The sequence below is a fragment of the Plectropomus leopardus genome, chromosome 12, assembly GCF_026936395.1.
Source record: "Plectropomus leopardus strain MGB_pleo_1.0 chromosome 12, ASM2693639v1, whole genome shotgun sequence".
In the NCBI taxonomy this organism is placed as follows: Eukaryota; Metazoa; Chordata; class Actinopteri; order Perciformes; family Serranidae; genus Plectropomus; species Plectropomus leopardus.
Window position 1 is genome coordinate 5,875,822 of NC_142187.1, and position 20,394 is coordinate 5,896,215.

The 20,394-nt window shown below is 37.0% G+C and overlaps 1 protein-coding gene across 2 annotated transcripts in view; it reads left to right on the plus strand.

Annotated features, from left to right (window-relative positions):
* The window catches only part of astn1 (astrotactin 1), a 513,900-nt gene that overhangs the window by 110,706 nt on the left and 382,800 nt on the right, over positions 1–20,394 (plus strand). For both annotated transcript variants that reach the window (XM_088085587.1, XM_042497522.2), the window contains exon 7: positions 3,071–3,220. In XM_088085587.1, coding sequence (XP_087941713.1) covers positions 3,071–3,220 — 150 coding nt within the window. The remainder of the gene's footprint in view (positions 1–3,070; positions 3,221–20,394) is intronic.

Genomic DNA, 20,394 nt, shown 5'->3' on the forward strand with positions numbered 1-20,394 from the left:
AGGTTTGATGAAGGTGTACCCTCTGAATTTCAATTAGCAGCACATTCACTCACCGCTCAGATTCATCAAGGGATCAGCGCTCTCACACGGTGTTCTTATAAAATCCAAACAGCCCCTCCCCAGGTGATGGAAGCGGAGTAATCCTGCGCATTATGCATTTAAGGTGGTTAATGCGATGGACTAGAGCAATAGAAAATGCAGGCAGGGGGCCATGCATGGAATACTGAACAATGTAAACAATTGCAGAGGTCACTCAGAAAACGGCGTTGGAAATGTGGACTGAAATAAAAAAAGATTTCAGGAAACCGTGTTTTTTCTGCCTTCCCTGACCTTACTTTTTAGAATAATGAAATCATATATAAACAAGTGAATAATTAACTCATGCATGTAGTCATTTGTAAAGTATATATTAGTCAAAAAGAAAACAAGTCTTTGTTGCATTGAGTGTCTCATTTAAAAGTTTAAATATACCAGATGTACCTTTTGTCCATCTTTTGAGAGAACTATGTATTGTACTTTGAAACATATGGTTACATTACTAAGACTTGGAATACATTGATTGAATAGTTATTTTAAGTTTATTCAAGGTTGGTAGAGCTTACCTTGATTTTACTGCCTTTACATTGCACAACTTTTTAAGCTCCACTCTCCCTTAACCCTTTGAAACCTGTATCGGCATTAGTTTTGTCCTGCTTTCAGACACTTTTCACAAGTATATAAACCTTTGAAAAGTCAACAAATTGGTTTAAATTTCTTTCAAAAACACAGGAAAAAAATTAAATCAGCAACTTGGCAAAAAATGCTGCACAATCTGCAAAAAAAGTCAGTTAAAGGTGACAAAGAAATGACCTGAAAATTGAAAAAAGTGCCAGAGACGGAGAAAGAAAAACAGCTCAGGAAAAATATATATTTTATAACTAATTTTTGAGTCATTGCGAGTGCCTTGTCTTGACTTGAAGTCAAATTGCTCAGTTTTTAGGGAGTTAAGGTTATGTTTGCTCTTTTTTTGGTCAGGAATTAGGGACAAACAAGCCTGAGAGCCTGCAGTCATGCTTCTGGCTCTTTGATGCTGCACAGAGGCACTTTGGTGCTTTGAAAAAAATGTCAGCATGCTAAAATACACACAGTGACAGTGCTAAGATGCTGCTGCTAAGATGGTATAATATTAACCATGTTCATTACCTTAGTTTACCCTGCTAGCATGCTAGCATTAGCACAAAACACAAAGTACAGCTGAGTCTTAGAATGTGGTTACTTTTTTAAGGCCAAATCACAGAAGTGATTAAAATTAGGATTTAATGGTGATCCATCTGATAGTTGTCAATGTGTGTGAATCATTGAGTTAATTTTGGGTCCAAACCCACTTGAATGGTCCAACTCCAGAAATGTAAAATCAATATGTGGTGGCAGATGTTTTAATTATGGCCTGCCGCCACAAATAAATGAATGTGTGAGAAACTCTGCTTCCATTAGTGGTCACGATAAAACTGAAAGCATTAACCTGTTGTGTCATAAATGCGTTTGAATGTTTGAACAGAGTGAAATATTTTTGCCTAAACTCATTCTTCTTCACAGATGAAATGTAGATATTAAAACAAAATACGTTCCAATATTTTAACCCTCTTTCACTCAGGATGAAACAAAACGATACAGTTACTTTATTAACAAAAATAAAATCGCCACATATCACAAGCTGATCTTTAATGGCAAAATCACATGAATAACATTTAATACCCACATGAAGTTATATAATGATATAATAATAATCTTTATTTGTAAAGCACCTTTCATAGTGCATAGTTTCAAGTGCTTCACATTAAAAGACATAGAAGACATAAAGATATGAAATCTGCAAGTAAAAATAAAATAAAATCAGAACAGAATAGATAAAAATGATTCTTCACATGGATAAAACCCTCTATATAATACTAGCAAAAGTAAGACAAAATAAGGATAAAAATAAAATGCGCAGAGTGCAAATGTAAGATGGAAAAAAAAAATCCAATGAGATAAAATTAATAAAAATAAAGCTAAAAATAGTGTATAAAATGCATAAAATTAAGGAAATACAACATTTTAAAGAGGTGCCACAGTGCGAGAGTGCAAAGCAAAAGGCAAAGACGTTTAGTCAGAGCTAGTTAAAGGCTAAAGTGAAGACATATATTTTATAGATTTTCTTTAAAAAATATTTAGCGAGGTGGCCTCTCTGATATCTATAGGCAGCGTGTTCCAGAGCGGAAATGACAAACGCTGCATCCCCAATTTTCTTTTAGCTGTTTTTGGGAAAATCCAATAAATCAGCTGCAGATGATCACAGTGGTCATGAAAGTTGCGTCCCACTGCATTCCTTTTTTTTCTCCACACACTATTGTTATATATAACGTGTTTATAAAAGACTGGAGATGAGATTTTCTTTTAAATAATACTTAAACATTTCACTCTTGTGCTGCTCTCCTGAACTTAATTTTGCTTTTTTAATTGTTTTACACAGAAGTTGCTGTTACCATCTATTTCTGAGCAAATAAGGAATTAAATTAACAGTAAAAGTGGGAACCTTCTCAGAACATTTGGAATCAACCCCTGGGGACGATTTAATGAGAATCCATCACATAATTGTAGATATATTTCAGTGAGGACGTAGTGGTGGTTTTATTACAGAAATCATGTTTGATAATAAGTTTTTTAAATTGTTTTTCCTGGAACATCGTCTCTTGATATTTGCTAAAATAGACGATTTCATCCTCTGAGACGGCGTTCTGTATATTCCCTTAATGAGTTTTAATTTCATGCCAGCTTTCACCACTCTTTAATTTGGGCTGTTTGACTTCTCCCCCAGTAAACAACATACTGGGTGTGTTTTCTTAGCATTACTATACTTAATGCTTGCTACATTGTGGTTTTAAAACCTTCAACACCCAGCCAAGAATAACATGTTTTTTGTTGTTGTTGTTATTGTTGTTTTTTCTCCCAGTGGCTGTACTCATTTCAGAGAAAAAGCTTTTAGTCGCTGCCTCTGCTCCTCCTAGCTTTTATTTCCCAGTGTCTGTAATTATATTCCACTTCTCCACAGTGAGTGACAACACCAAGCTGGCCCTAATGAACAAATACAAGGACAACATCATTGCCACGAGTCCCATCGACAGCAACCACCAGCAGAACACCCTGCTACCACACAACACATCCACCAGCCAACGCAAACGTCTCTCCAGCAACACCCGTGGTGAGTCGCTCTCTCCCATACCTCCACCCTTTGACAGAGAATAGAACAAAATAGATCACATTAAACACCCACTACCAGCAGCACAAAGGAATTTTGTTGTTCCTGTGGTATTCAGGAAAAAAGTTTTACCCTACAATCAAATATTTCTGCTTCTTTTTTGGGGGGGAGGGAAATTTTATTTTTTAGTTTATTTTTTTTATTTATTTATTTTTTTATTTTATTTTATACAAGACATTTGAATTCACCTGAAAAACAAAGCAGAACTTTACAAAAACAAAACAATAAATCAAGACATAAAAAAAAAAAAAATCATACCTTACGGACCTTAAAGTCAAACTGAAATTTGCAATCTTGTCACATTTTGTGTAATACTATATCCTATTATGACATTAAAGCTTTACATTTTTTAAAATGTGATAAAACGGTGTCTTATGCAAGCATTCATACTTGCATGCACAAGCAGAGCGGCAGCTTCACTCAAATGTCTGTCTGCACAGGAAACGTTCAGACTCGATATTGACTGTGTAGGTCACCAGTGCTCAGAGCACAACATGCAATTATTGCAGCTATGCATGTAAAACTAAGGGAAATAGATCGCAAGTTTGAGATTATTCTTGTGTTTATTTATTTTCATCGATACAGTGGCTGTGATGCAGCATGTGAAGAAACCTTCACTGATAAGGACATACCTATTTTGCAAGCTGTTCCTACTGAAAATATGCGCCAAATTTGTAAATACACCATGTATTTTAAAAGTCATATGACAAATGCGCTGACTGGATTAAATAAGGAAGCAGTCTCGAGTGAACTCGTAAGGTGGCAGGTGGGTCACAGAAATCCCAACTTTACCCCAGGACTTTCCCAAAGAGACACATGTTCGGAACCGAGTGAGCTTTGGGTCAAGCTACATCCTCCCCCTGCTTCTTTTAACTTCTTTTAACCACAGTAGCATCACTCGCCTAAATTTAACCTCCATAACTGTGCATTAATTATGTAACTGTTCGTTAAGGACGTAACTGTAAGTTGATGATGCAACGTAATTCGTGCGGTGTTCATTCGTATGATACAAACTGTTGGATTTGTGTGGATTTTCGTAGGATATCATATGAACAGTTGTGTAAAAATGCATTGTATTTTGTGCAAGGAGAGTGATGGTCCACTAAAAAACATGTCCAGAATGGGACTATTGTAGTTAAAGTGAAATTAAATGAAATGAGATAAGATAAGATGAGATGAGATGAGATGAGATGAGATGAGATGAGATGAGATGAGATAAGATTTAAAGTGAAATAAAATAAAATAAACAAATAAAGATGTAAAGTTAAATAAAATAAAATAAACAAATAAAGATTTAAAGTTAAATAAAATAAAAAAAATAAAATAAAGTGCAGTAAAATAAAATAGAATAAAATTAACAAAATAAAATGTAAAGTAAAATAAAGTAAAAAAGAAAAGAGATTTTTTTTTTGTTTTGTGATTCAGGACTGTAGTTGTTTTGAATGGAATCTGTGTATGGTTTGCTCTTTTGGCCAAATTGCTGAGTAATGTTTGTTACAACATTTGAAATGTAGTTTAGTAACGGGAGGTCATAAGCAGCTGCTGAACAAATTGGCCACCAATTGGTTCAGTCAGTATGTAATCCATTCAGTACTGCCTGTTAGTCCGTTTCAAATGAAATGATGTAACAAATCCACACATATATTGTTCCAATCAAATCAGAGTATCAACACTGTTTGGTCAGTACCAAAAATTCGCAACTGATTGAAAACATCAGAACATGGCGACACGTGCTGATTTAAATTTCAGTTTGACTTTTAGGTGCATAGCCTGCTGCCTCAAGAAAATATTAAGTTATTTGTTTCTTTGCTCAGTATCATTGAAAATCAACTCAAACGCCATGACACGGTTAAATATGAAGTGCTGCCACCAGGAAAACATACCAATAAAAATGAAGCATGAGGCAGAGGTATTAGGTGTTGAACTAGCAGCAGCACTGTGATCAATGCCGAGCTGCACACATCTTTTATCTATAAAAATGTATCTCTCACTGCTCTATAGCAGGCGGGAAATCACAGAGAGCCACTGAATGCCACCACGCAAGTTTAATCATTGACAACATCAGGAATGCCCTTTGTAAAACTCCCAAGGACCCTGAGATATTTTCAACTCATTGGACAAAAGTTATCAATAATCCAGTAAAAGAATACAAGGCCCAGGTCTTTGTAGGACACTGTGGCTAAACCCTGAGTTATGATCCATGTTTTTTTTTTTTCTTTTCTGACATATAAATGCCCTTCCAACGATGAATCAACAGAAATGTTTGGTGTGAATGTTTCGGTGTGAGTGTGAAACCTCAACATACATCTCTTTGTTTGTTGTTTTATTTTTACGAAATCAAACCATATTTCTTTCTCAAATACTTCATATCAATCTAAAGTATTTTTGTGTGCATTTGCGTTCACTGTCATCATCACAAACTCCCATCTCTCCTCATGTTCACCTCTGGCCGACCAGGCTGCTATAGCTGGGTAGAGTGTAGGAGTTGTGTTACACGAGTGTAGATTGAGGAATGCAGGAAATGAAAGAGAGGTTACAGCTGATGAAATGGAGAGACATTATCCCATTATGATAAACAAGAAAAAAAGAAGGCAGCGACATTTTTGAAATGTCATTTTGGAAATTTTCCATTGACCTCAGACCATAATTCACTTTCCTCCACACTTGGCTGAGCGGATGCTTTATTCTCAGCCCAATTAAAAGCAATTCTGTGGTGTTAGTCGCTCCAGAAATAAACTTTATGTCTGGCAAAGAGCACATAGTGCACAGTAATTCAGAGGTCTTCTTTAGTTTAAAGTTTATTTGCCATTTGTATATGTACAGGCAGTACAGGTACACAAGGCTTTCTTTTGTACAAAAATAGACAATACAGAGAAAAACAAACAAGAAACAAAGAGAGATACTAATAAATATTTCAAAGACAGAAAGCTACAGTGTAATTTAAAAAGAAACACACTATTAAAAAGAATAAGTTAAAAAATAAGTTACAAACTAAAATACTATCACTTTTGCTCATATTGCAGGTTTTATTTTTCTCTAAACTATCTGGAAGGATTGTAATTGTAAAGCTGCAACACAGGAGTACAACAGAAGGTATTCATCCATCACAGTCCCCTCTCATGCATTTGTCTGAGCAATCATTCATTTTAACCCTTTGAAACCTGAAAAAAAATGGCTTGATTTCATTCAAAAACATGGGAAGACAGCAATGAAAGATGAAAGAAGGAACAACCCCAAAATTAACAAGAAATTAGGAATACAGACAAAAAAAATCCAAAAAATAGTGGAAAAAAACAAGGACAACAAAACAAACAAAAAAAGACAGAGAAAGTTTTTTTTAAAAAAAAGATCAAGATGAAAAACGAACATGGCAAACAAGACTTGGAAAAAGTGGTTAAAAATGTATTATAATTCCATAACATAATTTTTAATATGTAACTATGATAATTATAAATATATTTTTTTCCCTAGCTTTTGTCTTTTTTCCTAGACATTATTCCCTATCTTTAAAAAATATATATATATCTACTCATTTTTTGCAATTTGCAAAGAAATTGCACCAATTTCCTCAGGAGTCACACGTTTCAATACTCTTGAAAGCTGTCTGAAAGCAGCACAGGAATAATTATATTGCTCCAGGTTTCAAAGGGTTAACTGCTTCATTCACAACTTGTGGAAAACCAACACGGCTCTTGGGAAGTTTTTCTTTCTTGATTCAGGACGAAGCAGATTTTCTTTCTGTCTGACCTTCACTGTTTTTGTGCACACCTGCAGCCACAGTGGCTTTCCAGCTATGAGAGCTCAAATCAGAGAAACAAAAGGGAGGAAAACAGCATTCAATCAAACCCTTTTATCAATAATAGAGGGTGAGAACAAAGAGTGAATGCCCCAAACACCCAGCAGAAAGCAGCACTAGGCACTGTCGGCAGCTCCAAATGGCGGCGTTGGAATATTAAAAACTTCACGGCCTATTCCTAGGCAGTAACATGGTTTCAGTGGAAACTGTGATGTTTATCTTCACAGCTAGTCTGTGCGGCCTTTCATCAAAGCAATAAAGAGTCAAAAGGTCTAAGGCCATGTTCACATATTACTGCTGCGTCCAAAACAAAAGCTCTCCTAAATTAATTTTAATGAGATCACTGTGTTGGTACAGCAGGGGTTCTCGCAAAAAAAAATGAAAAAAGTAGGGTCGTCTGGCAATGTCATCTGGCTACATGCTGCATCGGCCATATATTCGCAGTCCCATATTCCTAGTGATTACTTTGGAATCTAAATGATGCAATGCTAATCTAAGCTTTTAATATTTTAAAATTGTACATCAAAGTATTAATGAAGGGAAGAAAAAAATTGATTTGAGTTTTCAAACACAAAAAATAGCCTCAGTACATGTATATTTTCAGACTGACTAGTGTGTCTTATAAGCAAATGCAGATGTAGTATGAAGAGAAGTTATAAGTAGCATAAATGAGGGCCGATTACATGTGTTGCTAGAAAAGCGTCACCAGCAAAAACCATTGTCTCCCCGTGGTACAGCACGCCTATCAGGTGCTCCTCTCTTGCTGCTGCACAATGGGTTTTTTCTGGTGGTTTTTGGGCATGCATAAAAGTTAAAATATTTTCAACTTTTCAGGGCGTTTTTGGAGCTGTCACGGCTGGTGTGATGCGTCTCAGTGTGATTGGCTCTTTAAAGGGGAGGTCAGAGTGGATGACTGAGTATCAAATCATCGACTTTAGAGTCCTCAGTTCACATCCTGTCATAAACCCACAGTAAACGTCAGTTTCTTTTAACTGACAGTTTTTTTCCTAAACTAACGCTATCTTCACCATCAGAAGCTGAGTCCACCAAGCCATTTTTTTCATGGCTGAAAATGTTGGACACTCTTCAGGAAACGTCCAGGTGGGAGCATTTGAGAGGGCTTTGGAGATGCGGTCTTTTTTTCATCTGAGACGTTTTCACTGCATCTTGTTGCTATGATACGGATTATCCACGGCGGTAAATATGTCGGCACAAGGTAGAGTAGCTGCTCTGGATGAGTGAAAGGCTAAAGCATGCAGGGAAAGAGGATGTACCACCAGTCTGTGTGGGTTCATGAGAAGAAATGTTTTATAGGCTGTATACTTTATATACTTTACAATACTTATACATTATATTAACATATTTCTACTCATTTTTTGTTGTTGCTGTTGTTGTTGTTGTTGCTGTTACTTTTGCTGTTGCTGTTGTTGTTGATGTTGTTGCTGTTGTTGTTGTTGTTGTTGCTCAGCACTTGGACATGTCACATGTGACAGTTTGTCTTCCTGGTAGGCTATTTAGCTCTCCTCCACTATGACTGAATGGCTGAAGTTGCGCATTATAAATACGTAGCGCTCCCATTGCAAGTCTCTGAATAAAAAGCACAGAACTAAAAGAAAAATAAAAAAAAGCTTTGGTGGACACGGCCCCTAAAGGTGTCAGATAGAAAACAGTAATGAGCCATTGTCACATCAGTTACATGCATAATAAAAGGGACTGACAATCGCTGTTGGCCGTCAGATCAGTGAATGCTCGGAGAGATTGTTTTAGAACCTTTTTTGCCATCTAGGTTGGAGGACTTCATTACTGTGCAGTTTTCTACCACCTGCTAAGTCTCAAGACTCATTGATGTATTATTCAAACTGGTCGTCCTGGATTGTACTTCACAATCTCACAAAAAGCACCCTGCAATAGAACCCCTTTGTTAACACGATCCTCTTTTAGGTCTGAAGGCCTGTTGATATTGGTGGGTCACCACTGAAATTTAACTTAAAAATCTATCCCAATTAAGGCCTGGTCACACCAGTGTTTAAAATGGGAAATTTGACTCATAGAAGTCAAGTGAGTGAATGAAAACCTTTCGTGTTAATTTCAACATATTCATTTGTTGGGCTGGGTGACTCATACCTCTGAGCTATTGACCAAAAGAACCTAGTGCTAAGTAGGAGTATTGAAATGTCTCTGGTTAAATTATACCTGCATCTGATTTTTTTTTGAGCCATGGGTCTAATCCCAGACCACCCTGACTCTGCACCCGATCAGCAAACCTTTCTGTAGTCTCCAGAGCTGATCTCAAAAGGTCAGTTCAAGGTGTCCGCAGTTAGCAAGCACTAACACAACGATAACAAACTCACTAAACAGTTATAAAAAAACTCACACCAACAATGAAACACCTTGACTATGTTGTTAAACCTGTAAATAACTGTTAGGTTCAGTTAGCTGTGTGATGCTTACAGTTAGTCCTGTCACTGCGTGTGCAGCCAAACAGATACATATCAACTGTACGCACCACAGAGCTTGCACTCCTGCAGCAGCAGCTAACATTACAAGTCATACAGTCTGGTGATTTGGCAATTAAGCTTGCCAATATGCCACCGAAACCTTTGAAATTATGGCTTCAGTACTCATCCCAACTTGTCACATTATGCTGCTCTGTCGGTGATCTTCTGCATTTACTAATGACGTTTTAAACATCACCTGTTTATGCTATGGGATGCTGTTACTGTGATGTCAACAACTGCACATTGTGGGATGACACAGCGCATCTTTGTTTACATAACATGAGCACATGACAACCAGGGTGAACTATCATGATGGTTGCTATTAGGCAAGAAAGTCATGGATGGTTCAGTTTAGGCAAAAGAGACACATGATAAGGTACAGAAAAAATATTTCATATCCACACGGGAAGTAAACACTGCACTCCCGTGTTAAAGTTAGTTTTGTGTGGGACTCATCCACCACCCCTCCTGTCCACCCTGTAAGCGCACCTGCACTCCTTATATTACGTTGTAACCAGCAGTGTTTCAGTCTGACAGCTTCCTTCTATGTTTCATACACACATGACCGGTTCTGTCCTTCTGTGTTCAGAAGTGATACCAACCGTGCACGAATCATGTGGACAAGCCTGGTGCTGTCCTACCATCCCCCATGACAAATAACAAGGCTGTTGGTTCTGTCTAGCCATGTTCTCAGCTGATGCCATCCAGCTGAATTCTCATGGGGGATGTGAAATGTGGCTTCTGGCATCATGGTCATTCGTTGAAAGCACTGACAGAGTAGATGTATTTACCAAGTTCAGATTGAGAATGAGCTGGGATATTGAACCAGTATTACTTTAAGGGTACTGATAATGATACCTGTGTCATATTTTTTTTCAAAATGATTCCCAGCACTAATTATTTGTGTCGTTGACCTACAGCAATCTGACAATAGTAAAATTTCAAAAAACAGAAAAAAGGACTCCAAAACAGAGGAGACAACCAAGCTAGCAAATATGTTAGTGCAGAGGGCTATGGTAAAAGTCCCTGCCTGTCAGGCACAGTAGCTGTCACCCTGGCCACTATACTAATTAGCCAAATGCCCTTACTTAAAGTGTGTCTCTATGTAACAAAGCTTCTAGTGTCTTCTATTTTGCAAAGGGACAACAATTATCCAGTTTTTTTTAGTCTAGTACCCATTAGTGAGCATCCATTAAATGTCTAGCTCAAATAATGGCCAACTGGTTGTGTCAGACCACTATGGTTACATTGGTTGTAGGTATTCAGGGACCTTTGATGGCCTAATAGAAATCACCTCTACCAAATGATGGTAAATAAACCATCTTTTGCATTCCAGCAGTAGTTTGAAAGTATATCTGTGTCAGAGGCTTCTTGTTGCTTCCATTAAGTAGTCCTATTCTGTCTGTGTCCTCATCTCTCTATACACCGGTGACAGTTGGGCCAAACCTTTGGTCTACTGTTTTCTGGAACCAGCCAACCCACTGACACTACAGCCCGACAATCAGAAATTCATTAATTTAGTTACTTTTTCTTAATTTTGACCACAAGAATGTAAAACATTGCAATGCACAACATAACAAAAGTAACAGAGAAAACAGATTCCTGCACACTCATTATAATTGTCACATCAGTTGTATCAGCTTGGTATACGAAAATGGATGAATTTGCTTCCTAATGCACTTAAGGAACACACATAGACACCAATTTTAAAATTTCAGTGCTTCCAGGTACAGGTTAGTACTCTCCAAAGCCAGCTGCATAGAAATGAGGCTGTCTAAGCAGGCAATTAGATCTGCTCCACGCAGTTTTTGAGCCGCTGTTGTTGGTGTTTCTAGTCAACTATTTTCATCTTTGTCATAAAATATGCACCGACAGAGCTATTGTTGCCCTCGGTGGACAACTTCTGTGCATGTGTGAGGAGGAGGCAGGTAAGGTAATGACGCTTTCCCTTTTTGCTGAAGATGCCCAAGTGCCTCTCTTTCCTCTATATGTCAGCACATTTAATGGACTCTTGTGTTACTTCAAAAGCAACTAAAAGTACCAAAGTTGCCAAATGGGAGAAAGCAATGTCAGAGAGAGTGAAGGGAGCGCTACCAGGCCTGTGTGCCCCCCATCAGTACTTCATGATTATTATTGCTGCGCAGGTGTACAATTTATTCCTAATGAGTTGTGAGCTGTAAAGCACAATCATGATGATGATGTCTAAATTAGTGGATAAGGTTAAAGCTGAGTTATTGTACTTCTGCTTATCTATTACACATAAAGGCTGCCTTAACTAACTTAGGCCCCATTTGGACAGGATTTATTCCTTTCCTGGGGATATTTCAGCATTGCCTACACTGGTCAGTGATTTTAATATGTGGGTAATAATTTACCCACACTCCAGTAATAATTACAGCTGCAATTACCACAGTTTTTTTCTGTGAATCTGCTTGTCCTCCTGTCATTTTATCCTGTACTTGTGTTTTAAAGCGGATTTCAGTTTTGTTTTTGTTATTTTTAGCATAAAGAGCTGCTTTCATTTTTTTTCACAGGTCATTGTGAAATTGGTCGTCTGTGTGAAAATGAAGTCAAACATATTTTTGCTAATGTGATTGATGGAAACATGCTAACACCAACATGTGGGCCTATTTTGGGAATCAGACCAATGACAGAAAAAAAACAAGACCCCTTAGAAGCTTATCAAATGGGCTGTTGTGATGTAGCTATTTGTATTTTTTCCCCCAGTATTTGTTTGAATTTAACAAATTTGCACCATTAATGTGTGCTTAATTAGCTATTAGCTAAGCAGTTTGCAATGTAACTTGCATGTACAAACAATCACTAGGTTACTGTGACAAAAAACTTAAAACTGGATAAATTTTAGTTAAGTTTTACAGCATCTTATTTCTAACTTGATTTTTGGATTTTTATTTGCAGTAAGCGTCAGAGTTTATTTTTAGCCTTTTTTTATTTTTTAGTTATTGTCAGGAATGATCCCTTATGTGTTTAATGTCTCTGTGTTAACTTTTCGGTTAGTGACTCAGAGAAGGAGTGAGACTTTTACTCAAAGTCACAATACACTGAATCTTAGTATAATGTCTCTCATTGTGCATGTCTTAGCCCCCCATTCCATCCTCTTGCGCCCCCCTGTGGAGACTTTTGGCATCTGGGGCTGTTGTCCATTGCTATTAAAAAGGAATTTGGATAAAAGTACACACTTATTGGCATGAAACAAATAAGATGAAATTAGAAATAACAACTTTTCAGGATCAAGACACTGGATAATTTTCTTGGTTCTGCTTAAGTGTCACAAGGAGAGTCAGAAGATGCAAGGAGGCTTACTGGCTAACATTAGAAGTAACTGTTGTGTGCATTGGCCATGCTCAACTGTCTACAGAAAGCATTATTTAGTCTGAACCTTTATTTATTTATTTGAAATGCTGTGCATGCTGTCACTGTGTTGTCCTTAGCTTCTGTTATCGATTAATTGTTATAGTAAACTATTTATTGTTACACAGCAGCAGACAAAAACGGTCGGTTCCAGCTCTAAGCTTTCTTTGTTTGAATTGGTTAGTTGTTGGTCATAATGTAACTAATCAAAGCTCTGAATAATTGTCATTAAGCTGCTTAGGAAGACAGTGTTTGTTGTCACAGTAGGTATTTTATTGTATGCAGATGATACCAGCAAGTATCTGTCTAAACAGATGTAGGATGTAATCCATTACGTTTACAAGGACCTTGAAACTGGTAAACCGATGCAACTGGCATTAATATAATTGGTTACATAAGTGTTTTTTTGCTATGGCAAGTCACAATGTGTTTCTTTTCCCAGGATAACACTGGTAGTATTCTGCTCTTGACACATGTTATTTCCAACCTCGAATACTTCACATGTATGAAATTTAAATTAGCCTGTCATGCAGCACCTGATATACTTTTGCTGCTTGAAAAGTGGATCAATTCCACAGTGTCTATTGGAGCATTTCCTTTAATTACATACAATATGTTATTATTCAATTTGAATTTCAACATTTACTCCCATGGCCTTTGTCCTATACTTTTCAATGTCAGAGTCAACACAATAATAGAATAATTGGAATGAATGTTCCGCTGACGCAATCCAGGGAAAATGACTTGCCTTCTTTCTTAGACAGAGGCAACAGGTACCATCTGTTGGCAATTCTTAAAAACCTTCAAATTCATCTTTTATCTACTGTATTAGTACCTCTCTCCTTTGTAGGTTTCCGTTTCCATTCTCCCCTCTTTTGTCTCTTGCACAAAAGTGATTGTTGTCCTTGGTATTCAAGACAGAAGTATCCTATTATCTTTTATATTTTGGGTTGATTAATTCTTTTGTGTCACAATCCTGGCAGAAACGTTACTGGCATGACAACAATCACCCAAAATATTGTCTTGTCTTCAGGCTGCAACGCTGAGACAATGGGTTTTTGTTTGCAAATTACCACACCAGCAATTAAATTTTGCAGATATTTTGCAAATGCTGGCAAACATCTGGGATCCTGCAATAACATCAACAGTTATTGTCAAGGAGAAAATCTGGAAATACGAAACGTGTCAAAATATTTACATATGAAAATTGAATTTGACTGAAATATCTTGGATTCAGAGGGTGTATACAGAGTGCATTTAGTGTGGATAAACTTGCAGAATTCCATACCTGATTAATGTCTTCTTGGGGGACAATGTTAATGAAGCATTGTTGAGTCTTGAGCCCTCCTTGCCATAACACTCATCAGGAGCCATCGTTTGGTGCCCAGATGAAAAAAAGGAATACTGTCACATATTGCACTGTTGAATTTGTTCACACTCCCAATAGTTAATTAAAACAAAGTGAAGGATGCTGCCAAATCATTATTGTAAGCTGTATGAGGAAAACTTTTAATTACGGTTTTAATTTCATTCTCTTGCCACTCAGATCCTCAACAGTTTCCTCAAACCTAAGATGAATTGTTCATAAACCCAGCAATACTGGCATCTGTACGTCCACTCTTATTATTACCACATCATATTCTCTTCTTTGTGGAGAGCCCAGCAAGTGTCATAGAAGGGCAAAATTCTGCATATTGATTAAAATAATAACAACAATCTGCTTGCCAAATTGTGCTCTTGCATTACTTAGTTTGTTTGTTAACAGAACAGTCAGTTAAACAGTACTTTGAACACTTAATCTTCATTGCCAATTTGCTGTTTATTTTTGCATTAATGTTAACCATCATTACCATACTGTAACAGGAAAAACACAGGTTTCATGTGGATGTGGCCACAACAAAAAGGGAGGTGCACAAAGAATGTGAGTGGCATGCTATTTTGGTATTGCAGTTAATATTAAACATCACATTCAATGCATTTGTCCTTGGAACCCTTTTTTATTGGATAGAAATGATGCTACACTGAACATTTTAGAAAACAGTAATGCTGTCTGTTGGATTTCATGCAGTTCGCTTTGCACAAATAGGTCATATAATCATAATAAGCAACTTCTATAATAATATAATAAACAAGTTCTATTGATTTACCTCATGGGCACACATTAGTTAAATTATTTTTCTCCATTGTACATCAAATTCAAGTTTATTGTCGTGTGTAATGAATTACAGCGAAATGCTTGTCACTTTCTGCCTACATAAAGAGCGCACATCCCAAAATAAATACCCGCAATGTAAAGTACAGAATCTACAAGCTACAATGTGCACTGATTTGGATGCATCAACTGTTCAGCAACCAAACTGCCTGGGGAGAAAAAATATTACTGAGAAGGATGGTGTGTGAGATTATGCTCCTGCTTCATATACAGTATATAGCAGTTGGCTAAAAGAAGTGTTTTTAAGTGTTATTTTTAATCCACTAGCTTTCTGATTTTTTTAAGAATTTGATCAAAGTGAAGGAAGTAGTATAAAAGTCACTCATGCAAATTCAAATTTCAATAAAGTATCAGCAGCAATATACAGTTAAAACCACATATGGTTTAATCAACTATCATTAAGAGATAATCAGCAGCACATTTGCATTGACCACATATTTACTTCACTTATTTTCCGGAAACATTTTCTCAGCTGTCATGTATTGTTAGAGGAACTTACTGTCTGTAAAGTGAGTTAGTGCCTGTTGTCTTGGAGCAGGAAGCTCACCTTTTATATACTAAGGATAAACATTAACAGTATTGATTTTAATCTGTTATTTATTTATTTTTTCAATTCACACTGCTTTGGTAATTATTTTTTTTTTCAATCTAATATAAATCAATCTGAAGATTTCCATGTAATCGAAGCAGCTGTATGACATGCACAAAATGTATGAATCAGCCTGTAGTAACTTGACAGGGCTGCCGACTCTTGAGCACAAGACACATGCAGTTGACACTTTTCACACACTCTAACGCCACAAGTGCATTTTCTCGCAGTGAAAAATAAATAACGGATAACTTCTGACAGCAGCACAGCGCTCTCTCCCCCTCTCCTCCCGCGCGCCCGGGCAGGAATTAGTTAGTTACTATGGTTACGGGGCTACTCAAGTCACTTGAGCCACTCGAGCATCTTCTCTGCCCCCAATAAAGCTGAAGTCAAACTAACAGCTAAAATGGATATTTATTGTCTGAGAAACGTACGTCGTCATGTCTCCTTACATGAGGACGAAGCATAAGCATTAAAAACGCAGCCACAGATGAATAAGCTTCATCCTTTACATGATGTAAATTTTTCTCAACTCCCCCTCTGCAACCGACTGACATTTGAATCTATTTGGCCTGTCTATGCTGAGTGAGGTGTTTATATGGATCATGTTAAATCTGTTTCGGCTTTATAACCTTTTCTAATCAGATTAGTAGGCTCCACGTAAACATACCTTGTGTTGTATCTGTAACTGTGACTTTGTTATTCTGTTAAATTATTTGTCATGTTTCCATGCTTCCTCTGTCAGCACACATTGTCATTCTGGTGCCATTACCTTCTCTAACACTCAGCTCTAGCAATCTTCCATATTTATAAAGACGTGGCACACTGGGCAACTTTTTTTTGGTTTATTAAGAAGCACTTGTTCCTGCTGTGCATGCTGAGTCGGGGGGTGAACATCACACAGTGAATGCTTCGAGGGGCCTGTCTTGTTTTCATGGGAGCGGTGAGCGCAGCACCTTTTGGCTTTGGTTTAACAGTGAAAACTGACGCAAACCTGCTGTGTGAGATTTAGTCTTAATTCCTCAGGAGGCACTTTTATTCTCTGCTGTAAGCCAGGCGGGGACACAGCGTTATATTTCAAATTCTATACAGACAGAAAAAGAAAATGTAGACATCCCTGGTCCTATTACCAAACTTAACTACATGTGAGCACCACGCTCAACCTGTGATACTGTGGAAAGCATCTCATTTCCCACTAATTGGACAACAATGTCGTAAACCTTCATAGCTGATGTGCAGACATCACCTTTTGCACGATATGCATGATATATTTTTTCAAATGCCTTTTTGCCACAGTTGCGTTTCAGTCATTTCCAGCTGCAGAGCTTTGTGATAGGTAAGGCTGCAAGGTACATTTTCTCTTAACTACCTCCAAAAACACTTTTCCTCTTGCACATCACAAAGAGAATACATGCTGTTGCACTGTGAACCACTCTAAAGTTATTCCAGTGTAGTACTATTACATTGTAGCCAACAGTTCTTTTATGCTCTCTCTTCTCTGAAACTCACGCAGCCTCAAAGCCGTCCTTGACAGCTCTGCTCTTCTTAAGTGTTTAGAGAGCCACTGAAAAGCCTCGATTCCTGAAGTAGTGAACTCAGAAATTATAAGGAAATGGCTCCCCCAAAAAAACAGGTGGTTTAGTTAGGATGATCTCATCGCTGAGTGATAGTTACAAGTTTTTGCTATTAGAACTGAATACAAACAATGACTTTAACATCTGACCAAGCATCACTGAAATAAAGAGGCTGAAAATGACTGTGTGCGCTGATTTTTGGTGAGATTGGCTCATATTTCAATAAACAAAATGTTTTCTCAAGTGTTTCTCGAGTAAAATGGCATAATTACTCTAAAAGTAAAATAGTGGCTTTAATGTTTTTTTGAGATAGGCATGTCAGACATTATGAATTGACTGGCAGCTTAAGAGCCTACAGCCATGCTAGTGAGGATGTAATTAGGCACGGCAGTGCTTTGAGCTACATGTTCACGCATCACTGTTAGGTTACGTCTTTCTTCATTAAGGGACTGTTTTGATTAAAAATAACTCTGAAAGCTCTCACATGGATTTGTACTTATTCAGACAGATTTTAGGTACTTACCTAATGAAAGTGCAAATCATTGTGTTTTATTTGCCTGTGGACTACACAAGAGTGTCAGTTTTATAGATGGTGTTGCAGTGCTCCTGTCACTGATCCTGCCTACACGGGACAGTTTCTTAATACTGGCTGATTTTTAATATCTAAGTTTCTAGCTCTTACATTTTTGCCTCTGAGTTCTTTAGCTTGGTTTACTCCTTCAGCTGAGTCTGTACTCTCGTTGGCCCCCCTCAGTCTAGGGGACACACTCTTACGTGATCTGTGTCCCAAATCAGGGCAGTCTAACTTTGAGGTCTGCATTTCATCACTGAAGATATTTGAACAAACTGTCCTGTTCCAAAATCTTGTTCAAATGTGGCCAAACGCTGTGCCTTGAGACAGATATTCCTTAAAGTGAAGTTTACCAGTAATTTTTACTTTAGGAGGTCATTGGTCAGCTAATTGTAAAAAGTCGCCATCGAGCTTGCTGGATCTTGCTCTTAAAATTCACCATTTCATTAGCCATTCAGCCTTAAGGCACAGCATTAGAAACACAACAATATTATTTGGTGTCTGTAAAGCCAGTGTCTCGTTAGCAGTGTCTCAAGTAGCCTTGGTAGCTGACTGTCTTCTGAAAGCTATACCTTCAAAGCCTTCATTCTTTGAAGTGGAGATGGATTTGCTACATATGTGTTCTTGAATAGCACTGGAACCACTGTGTCACTCTTTCACCTCCATAATGTTGTTTTCACCATTAAGAACCCATCAAGAACTCCAAGGAGAAAACATACGTTTTCTAAACTGATGAGTCACTTTTCCTCCACTCCCCACATTGTGTCTCTGTTCCACCATAGTTGCATAGTTTAGTTACATTTTTGGTGCAATATTTTTAACCCTCACTAAGAAAAAACAATTCAACAAAACGATTTTTTCCCCTTGGGGCTAGAATAACAAAAACATTCCTATTTTATGACCATTATTTTTAACAGACACCATAGTTTTTTTTTAAATAAAGGCCTCTACAAAACTGTGGAGATGGTAATGTTAGAAACAGAAAGAAAAAAAAACACTCAAAATTACAAGTCCTGTCCTATAATGTCTATAATATGTTACAATTTGTGACCATGGAATTAGTAGTATTACCAATAATAGTGCTATTTCCATGTATGATGTACTATTTCGGTACCTACTATTGCGGTAAAAAAACCATAATGATATAATTTCTTTCGTCAAATATGTAAACGATAACATTAAATGTATGTTATTATCATTATTTTCTATTTCATAAAACTTTTTTTTTTCATTTACATGACTATCTCTATCAACCTTACACAATTATATATATATATATATATATATATATATATATATATATATATATATATATATATATATATATATATATATATATATATATATACTCAATTTTAAATTGTGTTAGCTTAGCTTCACTGCCTTTACTAATGAACAATTTGAAAGAGTGTTTTTTAACAGATTATTTGACCCTTGTTAGACTTTTGTCTTTGTATACATTTACATGGATTTGTTCTGTAAGACCTCTGAAGCTATAACATGCAGAAAAATATGCTTTTTTATAATTGAAACTCCCACCACACAGATCCCACAGAGCAGACCATGACATCAAGTGGATTTTTTTTCAGCACAGCAACCAAAACTAAAAAGTACAGATAGCCCAAGTTAAATTTAAGTTTAGTTAAATTTAACACCTTTTTTTATTTAATTAAGAATAAGTGATTAATTTTCTCTATCTATCTATCTAGCTTACATTGCAGCTCAGCCAAGCAGGACATGAACATCACATAACCGACACTTTGCCACGCCCCTTGGCATCTCAGTGACACCCTGTATGCTCTAATTGTGATGCACAGCTGAAACACATTATGACCCATGGTTAATGTCGTGAAACAGTTACAATTTAGGCAACAAAACTATTTCGTAAGGTTAAGAAGAAACATAATGTTTTGGTTTAAAATAAGTAGCAACAACGTAACATAACATAACTGAGTAGATGCACACCACCTTCTGCATGATTATACGGTGTAGTTCTGTAAAAAGAAAGTACTTCCTAAATTAAACTGCTCACAAGGTCTGAGGTCTGAGTCATGATTTCTGAAAAGAGACACTGCTGTTGAGTTTTTCATATATATATATATATTTTTGGCATTCAAGGCATGACAAGCCGAGTGCCATCTACTTCAACGATATTAGGGAGAAGGCAGACATTTCAAGGGTCGATATCTCCCACACTGCAACTCAAATATCTAGACTGATTAATAGCACCACAAGTAAGATGGAAAATATGCATTTTTAATTTTAGGGTGAACTGTCCCTTTAAATCTACTTTTGCTTGTTCTTATTTCACAGTTATTGGAACACATTGTACGTTGAGGAATTCGCTCTGTCTTCTCCAATCACTGGGTGGAGGTTTTATTTGTCTTCTTTCCGCTGCAGCGTTTTAACAGCACTCTGAATAATGTTCCAGAGGACTTTGTTCCCTGCCAGTAAACATTTCTGAGGGGAAATTGTGCAGCGAATATTGCTTTATTATCAAATCAG